Below are 9,393 nucleotides of genomic sequence, written 5' to 3'. Positions count from 1 at the left end.
ATATATATATATATATATATAGTAATTACGGATGTGTTTGCATGTGTATTTAAGTATTTGTGCGTTAAGTATTTGTGTACTGTATGTATTCAGTGACCTCAATATTTTAAATTTTGAACATCTATTATTGCAACTGTACATTTATGAGAGAAAAATATAGCAGGCTCTTTTTATTTTCACTAACTTGTGTGTATATGCGAGTGCACCTGTGCTATCTGACAGATAGAGTTGCTGTTTGCTGCTGAATCTCTGAGTGCCGTCATGTCTCGGTCAGGCTGCGTGTGTCCGTTTGAAGGAGCTGCAGAGTGTTGAGCACAGTAGTATTACGGGAAATGCCTCTAGATACAGAGCCTCTCACTGCTGTGAGCAGTGGATGGGACTAATTTAGACCATGTTTACGAGAGAGAGAGAAAGAAAGAGAAGGAGATGGATTGGCAGTGTGGGAGAGGAAAATGTTGGGGTGAGAGTAATTACGTATGTCGGTGTAATTATTGCAATGACAAAGAAAAGGGAGATCCAGGAGAATAGGGCTCAGGAGATGATAAGAGAGAAAGTAAAGAAGAGATGGAGGACAAAATGATGGCAGGAGAGAACAAAAAAACAATGTTTTCTCTGTGCCACCCCCTCCATTCACCCCTTCCCCCCATCTGCCTTTCTCCCCTCAGGAATCTGTCTATTCCTCTTTTCCTCTGCTCCTGCATCCCCCCCCTCCAACCCCCCCCCAACTCCTTTTCCTAAGTATGTGGATGGCACTCTACCACAGTGCCAGCCCTCTCTCACTCTATTTCTCTCTCTCTCTCTCTCTCTCTCTCTCTCTCTCTCTCTCTCTCTCTCTCAGTGTGTGCAGTCATGTATCAGGTTAGAGACATGCATCGTTCAAAGCGCATGTGTGTAAGTGCATAGAAAAACACATTTAAGGAGGACAATGAGGGAGCTACTAGAGCTGTTCTGCATTGTGAGTACGGGGGCACACATGTTTTGTTTTGTATTTAGATCTTTATTCAGTCTCTACCAGTGAATAAGAGGGCAGGAGTGGCTGTGTTTGTGAACTTTTGTCTATTGTTACGCCTTTGAAAGACAGTGAATTTTGTGTGAAAGACTTTTGTTGTGATCACGAGGTGTCACTTTCATTATAAATTGCATAAAATATCAAATGTTTTGCTTGATGAAATTTGCAGTCATTTGTATTTATATGTCTAACACTATATATGGTGTTGTAGTGCTTACACGTATTCTTCTCTTTTATGATTCCAATTTTAAGTTGAGCTTACAAATGTGCTAACTACAGCTAGGAGGCATTTCTGTGCAAGCGACTGTGGCTCACGTTTACATTGTCTCACATATACTGCTAAAACATGCAGAGCGTTGCTTTAGGATTCGTCAGTTGTCGCCATCCATATAGTTTATATATACTTTTTTCATGTGACATGCATGTTGTGATGTCAGCCAGTAAGCTCAGATAAAACTATTAAAGGCATACAGTACCTCTACATATCATCTTCAGGCAAATACACACTTTAATATCCTCCTATTGCACGGTTACATGTAAACAAACGTATCACTACATATTCACACTGAGGACACACACTTGAGGGGTGTTTTGACTGGGTCACCTAACTACTGCTGCCATGGAAACAATGTGTGACTGGCACCTTGCCGGTGATCGTGTCACAGAAATTTGCATTCCAGCAAAGACTGGAAGGTGAAAGTTCTTGCAGTGGCTAGAAGCTGTTAACAACACTGACTCAAATATATGATGATGTTTAATTCCTAAAATTGTGTCTAAAATGTGATCGTCTAAAGCTAAACACTTCCAGAGGGAGAGGCTGCACTTAGCAATTGAAGTCAAAAAGAACTACAACATGAATTAATTAGCAAAAAAAGTAAAAGATAAAAATATCAAGCGTGCTTTCATTTTGAAAGAAATGCAGATCAGCCTGGAGCCTATCCCAGTTGTCATTCATCTTGAAGAGAGACACTCATTTGCATTTACATTCACACCTATGGGCAATTTAGACCCCACTATTGGCATGTCTTTGGTCTGTGGGAGGAAGCCGGAGTACCCGGAGAGAACCCAAGCAGACATGGGGAAAACATGCAAACTCAATGCTAATAGTGCATTATGAAAATGTAGCCAAAACTAGCCAGTAACTAGCTGGAATTTATCCTGATCATGTGGTGGTCTTGCACTGGCATCTTATTCAGCCATAGCGAGTATAGGTGTTATCCACATCATCATTCGTCAGTCATTCACAGCAGCAGATGGCACCTGTTAACCAAAGGTCTGCTCTCATTTGACAAACTCGCAGCCAGGAGAGACAGATGGAGCAAGCTGCTTGTGAGTAGACAAGCAACCAATAATATTTAAAAAGAAAAAAAGCTTTGATTTGATACCAGATCATAATGGTTAATTAAGGTGAAGTAATAACAAGCTGATAAATGATGAAGGAACGAGATTTATTTAATGCGCATTTGTAAATCTTTTTTTGTGACATATCATACCAAACCAAATTTAAAAGGTACTGAATATCCTGAATATTTCAGGACTAATGTCTTTATAGTATAATTGTAAATGGAAAAAGGTTTTTAATATTGAAAATCATGTTTCAGTTTCTTCATGTCTCCTTTTGTTTATTTGTTCTTCTCTTTTAGGACATAAACAAACGTTTGTCTCTCCCAGCTGATATCAGGCTACCAGAGGGCTACTTGGAGAAGTTTGCCATGAACAGCCCGCCCTTTGACAAACCCATGAGCCGCAGGCTACGGCGCGCATCATTGGTCAGTACTTAATTTATCTGTGTGCACATTTGCATCTATATATATATGTGTGCAAAGCAGTTGAAGCTAGTCTCTGATGTCATTTTGTCATTTTATCTGGGTGTGTGCTTGCCCTTTTTCATGCTGCTTTGTGTAGAAACAAAAGTAATGTAAGCTTTCAATGCCATTGTACACTACTTAAATGCTTGACCAGGGCCATTATTGTCTAAAACGCACACACAGAGCAACGACACAAACATAGACTCACTTTAAACACACACTGGGCTATGCTATAGTGCTTACAATGCCTCAGTAGGGGGCATGAATGATAGATTCTGAATTATGCATACAGGCCAAGAGCATTATGGGTATGAATTGGGGTCTGGCAGTGAGAGGAGGGGTTGTTCGGGAAAGAAATAGGCTTGTATTCATGAATATGCAGCATGTCCTTTAATTGTTGAAGTGCCCCTGCTCTGTCACTTGGTTTTTATTTTGGTCACACTTTTTTTTCCAAATTACGGTTTTGTTTCTGCCATCGCTCCAACTTTCAAGTTTCCTGTTATACATTATTGTGCGGTGCCCTTTGTTTCACTCCAGCCACAGGCTTGCTTAGTTTTAAAGGGAATTCAGTGTACTTAGTCAATGCATTACATTAAACAAGATTACTGAAAGCCTGATATTCTTTGGGAAAATATGAAGGACTCATCCTCCATCAACCGTTTTTGCTGTTATTATCAAACAGGTCCATTTGCCCGCCTCAATCTCTCTGCTTGAAGCAACTTAATGACGTAGCTTTTCTGCAGGAGGCTCACAGACTTGAAAGCAAAGAGTCTCTGAGGGGAAGTATATGGTATAGGGTGGAGCAGAAGAAGAGGATAGTCATATATATTAGATGTATAGTGTGCGTTTTGTTGGGTTTGCCCAGCTGTGTGGTGCTGTGTATTGTTGGAGTTGTTGTATGTGTGTGATGTAATAGATCAATCAATAATTCAGCAGAAGTGTCAGTCTCATCTGCTGCAGCTCCTCTCCTGACTGGGATTACACCCCAGGACACCTTGGGATGAGCTAGAGAACACGGAAGAGAAAGGAAATGTACAAAAGGAGATGGAAAGAGAGGACTAAAAGGGCTTGAATGATAAGATGTCAGGTTTAAAAAGGGCATGGATAACTGAAAAATGCTAAGCAAATGTAAGTAAAGACAAATGGAAACATTACTGCCACTCTGTAGCTGGATTTAGGTTTTATACCAGGAAAACAAGGTTTTGATTGATCCCGAGCACTCTGCCGAGCTTGCAGCCCATGTATTCAGAAGATGCATCACAGCCAGACTGTTTTTGTTCTATTAGTCCTGGTCGTTCCTTTATATAGGGTAATGCATCCATGCAAAAGTGTGTTTCTGACCGTGCAGTAGTCTGAACATGGTTTGCACAGTATGTACGGTATTTAATTACTTTGAATTTGTGCTATGAAATGAATTAGCCTGCAAAAATTCCTCATTCACTGCTCATCTGCTCCTGAAATAGTTTAAGTACATTTAAAAGGAGCTAAAGATGTTTAAAATAAATGGTTTCACAAGAGATTTAAGTTTAACTAGAGATTATCTAGTGAAGGAATCCCATTGGCTGCGATGACCCATGGGTACTCAATGGTATGACATGAGTCCTGAGTGCTTGTGGATTTTACCACACCTTTCTTGGTTCTCAGCCTTTATTTTTACTGTGGAGTTGTGATGCTATCAAGTCAAAATTTGTCCACAGACAGGCAAACAAACACCTCCCAAATTGCTTAAAAAAATTCCTTTGTGGTATTTCCTGTTGCAACAAGCAATACCAGTTATCCTGTTATGTTTGGAAAAAATGTTTCTGAGAAAACTGATGTAATAGCCTCGGGGCTGCCTGTGCGCTTGTCATATGTTACGGTAATGTAGATCATGTTTCCGGTATTCTATCGCAGACTCTGAAATCACGTGTTTTGAGCGTCGAATTGTTGCCAGTGTAATGCAAGTGAAGTCGGTATCAGTTTTCGCTCATGGCTGTTGCACATTGGTAATCAATTATTCACAGCAGTCCAGTGAAACTCAGTGTTCCATGGCACTGTGGAGCGAGATGTCATTTTATCTCGAAGCACAACACTTAATCATATTATGCAGCACTCACTTCTTTCCACGAACCCGTTCAACCTTACAGCAACAGAACACTGAGCTAAAAAAACTTCAATGCCTATTATTATGTCCCTCTCTCTTTGCTCATGTTGTGTTTTCATTGTAAGTCACATATGATGTAACTGTCAACTGATGAAAGCCAAAAGGACTGCTAAGTATTGTGCAGTCCTTCGGTTTTCTTTTTTGTTGCTGTTGGCAGGTTTACATGAACATGGTGACAGTGCAAGCTGGTTTATTGGCCGATTGATTATAGTTCTGAGGAAGCTTCGTGTTAATGAATGGCCTCGTCTTTCTTCCCACCTCTCATTTCCTGCCACCTCTTCTCTTCTCAGAAGGCTATCATTTTAGCTTTCCCACTGAATACTATAAATCCAGCCTCGCTCTCAAACTTAAGCTTTCTTCTAGGTACCACATAAAGAAACTGTAATTACAAGTGAAATATGGATAATTCGTTTGATTTCTTTGTCAATAAATATCTTCTTGCAGACATTTCACATCCTGCATTTTTTTTTGTACTATGAGTTCATCAGCCTGTGTTACCCTGCAGCCTGAGACAAGGCACTTGCACTCACATATTGTTTGGTTTTATCTTACTTCAGTTTTGTCACTAAAACTTGGCCTGACCTAGTTCTGCTGAGTAAGCTCGCTAGAGCGATGGGAATGAAATGAACCTATTGCCATCAAAAGCATACGCAGGCGCACAAGCTCACACTTATGAAAAACATGGTAAGGCAGTCGGAGAGCGCTGCTGCACACCGGTAGCAGAGAGGTGCGCCTTTCTGTGTGCACGCACTCCTTCACGAGGCAAGATTTATTATATGATTGTTATTACAGGGGTTAGCTGTGAGGGAGGTGGCAATAACGTCTTTGTGTGTGGGTGTTTTTTTGTGTTAGATTTACGTTTAAGCATAAAGTGTGTCTAAGTGTATGTATTATAAAGTACATGCCCCTGCTTTACATAAAAGCTCATATATCTACTCTGATTGATGTCTTTCTTTCATCTTTTTTGTGAGTTTGAAGGGCTGAAATTGACCTGTAACAAATAAAAGCACTGATTTAAATACACAAATAAGAATGTGTCAGGTAATTAACAACTTCTGCACATTTAAACTCCTGCTTACCCATGACCACACTCACTTGTCTCAGTGTGTAAGTATGCCATCTTGTATCCGAGCTTATTCAGATGTGTTTTTTCTAGGCATGCCTTTAAAGACATCACATGCTTCAACAGCTAACTTGGTCACCGGAGACCCTCCCCCTCCCTCGCACACGCATACGTACATGCATTGGCCTGGGACTTTGTACGATTGTCACGATGGGACAGACTAAATTAAGAGGGTTGAGTGTGTTCATTATAAGGAATGTAAAGGAAACGTCACACAATTAGACAAATTATTGAGGAAAATTGAGAAACAAGTGACAGGCATAAACCCTGACAGACCTGTGGGCATCACAGCTTTATATAGCGACATCCATCCATAATTCATGACTTCAAAACCCAGGAGCCACATACATTATACAGCTAACCATGTATAACTGAGCTCAGGTTTATTTCAGTTATCACTCTGCAGTGTTTACCTTCCACATCTTTATAGTCTATAAAAATGTTTAGATATAAAAACGTAGTTGCCATATTTGATTATCTTTGCTACACTGACACCTTGTGGCCAAACAGTATATGTGCATCTGTAAATTACGTCACACCTTCCCAGTAATGACAGTTAAAGAACCTTTGAAGAGATGCAGATTTCTAGATAAATGTTGATATTTTTGTCCTTTTCCTTTTGAAAATATTATGTCTGCAGACTGTTGCTCAAGATGAATCACACTCAAAAATACAGAATAATCCTAAAAATTGCTCAAGAAGCCCTGTAATTTGTACACATTACAGGATAAAAAAAGGCCTGGTGACTCAGAAACCTGCAATTGTCGGAGAGATTTCAAAAGTAGTGAGGCTGACAGTTAAATTAAGTATGATGCAGTCTCCGATCAGGCTGTGCAAAAGCAAGATTTGACCTGTCATTGCCAGCCTCCTCAAACGCCTTCTCTCTGTCCTCCACAGTCTGAGATCGGCTTTGGGAAACTTGAAACCTACATCAAACTGGACAAACTAGGAGAGGTGAGGTCAATAAAGAGCCACCAGCAGAAGCAACACAATGCAAACAAAGTGTTCATCCACTGTATTTTACTCATTCATTTACTGTTTTTTTTTTACATCTCTGCAGGGGACCTATGCGACAGTATTTAAGGGGCGAAGTAAGTTAACAGATAACTTGGTCGCCCTGAAAGAGATCCGCCTAGAGCACGAGGAGGGCGCACCCTGCACCGCTATCCGAGAAGGTACTGACAAACAGTTGTGATTTGGAAACACACACCTCCAAAGTCAACATGGCACACTTGTACATACAGACAAAAACTTGACAAAGTGTCTTGTAGCGCCACGGGCTGTGACTGAAGTATGAGCCGTGTTACGTCTCACAGCTTGTCTCTGTTTGACTGACAGTGTCTAATCTGTCTTCTCCTCCAGTGTCTCTACTGAAAGACTTGAAGCACGCCAATATTGTCACTCTCCATGACATTATCCACACTGACAAGTGCCTAACACTCGTGTTTGAGTATCTGGTGAGTGTCACTTTGTTTTTAATGTGTGAGTTACATGAAACCAGAAACTACAGATAAGCACTTTCTTTCTTTCTCATCAGGAAAAAGACCTGAAGCAATATATGGACGACTGTGGGAGCATCATGAGCGTTCACAACGTTAAGGTAATCTAGAGTATTACAAGCGGTCAGTATTGAAAAATGGAAATGTGTCTGGTGGCTGATTGTGTTGTTTACATCCTCTTCTCTCCACATCAGATCTTCTTATTTCAGCTTTTAAGAGGTCTGGCGTACTGCCACAGGAGGAAGGTCCTCCATAGAGACCTGAAACCCCAGAACCTGCTCATCAATGAAAAAGGAGAGCTCAAACTGGCAGACTTTGGTATGTCACCTTTGTCATTAACTTAAAGGGCAGATAGTTTTGTATAATATGCTGAAAGTTCCTTTATTGCTTAGTTTTCTAAGGTTCTCACAAGCTAATTACTTAAAATATTATTTTTGTCTCATTTTGATTATTTCAGTTTTCAAAGATAGGCTCAAAAAACATGTGGACAAGGATACTTAAACGTGTGGAGTGGAGGAGGATGGATCAATCCTCCTCCAGTCCACATGTTTAAGTATTTTTACGCAACATGGATCCATCAGAGTGAGATAAGTGTGTGTGTGTTTTTTAGAACCCAGTAGCCTTTTATATACACCCTAACACAAACAAGTACGAGTCCCACTAGCAACTCCTAAAGGTCACGCTACTCAAAACAACATAGTTTGGAGTAATTACCCAACACTCCCCTCCTTTGGTAAAAGTTGTAACATGATATTTCATTAATTCCATATCACTTCATATGGAAGCTAGCTTTATGCATGATCTTTTTTCAGGTATTGTGTATCTTATTTGTGCCTGATACTATTCTGCCTTTCTGTATTTTGAGTTTCTGTTCTCCTTAATGTATGTATTCATTATATTTAATGCATTTTTATGCAATTTAAAGGCCCATCCTTGTGCATAGCAAGCTTTGTACTTTATAAAAATAAACAGTAAATATGTAAAGTTTAAAAATGTAACAAGAATTGATCTATGTCATAGAACACAAAACTTTAAAGTTCATCAACTACGACACTATGCAAAGTTGAAAAGCTGTTACAGAGTTTGGATAAGACATCTTCTCACAGGTTCACAGGTGGTGGCCCACATTACAAAACTGTATTTTTATGAGCTAGTCTCACTATTTAAAATCAGGTTTGGCTCGAGCTAAGTCGGTCCCTACGAAGACCTACTCAAATGAAGTTGTGACATTATGGTACCGACCACCAGATGTGCTGCTGGGCTCCACTGAGTACTCTACACCCATTGACATGTGGTGAGTGGACACATTTATCAATACTGCCCATTTTCATTGTTTGTGCAGCTGTCACTTCTGAGGTACCAGCATATTTCAGAGTAGAGTTGTTTCTTTTGTCTTTCATCAGCATTTAAATACTTTGTATGGATGTTAGGACACAAAGATTGTAGAATTTGATTAAAAAGGTTCTTTTTTCATATTTATGTATAGAATTGGAGAAAGTTAGATTTTTAAAAATCTTTTGCTTATGCATTAGATAAAAACAACCTCTTTGCAACTCGTTTATAGATTTACATCCCCTGGCAGCCTGAATCTGCATAATAGATGACTAAAACACTATAATTTTGTACTACTTTATTGTTATTCTTCCAGGGGTGTGGGCTGCATCTTCTATGAAATGATCACAGGCAGACCTCTCTTCCCTGGATCAACTGTGGAGGATGAGCTTCATCTCATATTCCGCATCCTTGGTGAGACACCAATGGAATTTGGATGAGCATTTGCTTTTATGTGTGCGTGTACACTGTGTGCATGT

The 9,393-nt window shown here is 39.9% G+C and overlaps 1 protein-coding gene across 8 annotated transcripts in view; it reads left to right on the top strand.

Annotated features, from left to right (window-relative positions):
* The window catches only part of LOC102296686 (cyclin-dependent kinase 17), a 51,982-nt gene that overhangs the window by 33,892 nt on the left and 8,697 nt on the right, over positions 1-9,393 (top strand). For all 8 annotated transcript variants that reach the window (XM_005950727.2, XM_042215846.1, XM_042215845.1 and 5 more), the window contains 8 exons: positions 2,653-2,778; positions 6,981-7,037; positions 7,144-7,258; positions 7,446-7,540; positions 7,621-7,683; positions 7,777-7,900; positions 8,756-8,876; positions 9,231-9,328. In XM_005950727.2, coding sequence (XP_005950789.1) covers positions 2,653-2,778; positions 6,981-7,037; positions 7,144-7,258; positions 7,446-7,540; positions 7,621-7,683; positions 7,777-7,900; positions 8,756-8,876; positions 9,231-9,328 — 799 coding nt within the window. The remainder of the gene's footprint in view (positions 1-2,652; positions 2,779-6,980; positions 7,038-7,143; positions 7,259-7,445; positions 7,541-7,620; positions 7,684-7,776; positions 7,901-8,755; positions 8,877-9,230; positions 9,329-9,393) is intronic.

This window comes from Haplochromis burtoni, unplaced genomic scaffold (genome assembly GCF_018398535.1).
Source record: "Haplochromis burtoni strain Fernald_Lab_line unplaced genomic scaffold, NCSU_Asbu1 Contig_840, whole genome shotgun sequence".
NCBI lineage: Eukaryota > Metazoa > Chordata > Actinopteri > Cichliformes > Cichlidae > Haplochromis > Haplochromis burtoni.
This window is presented reverse-complemented; position numbering and strand designations above follow the sequence as displayed.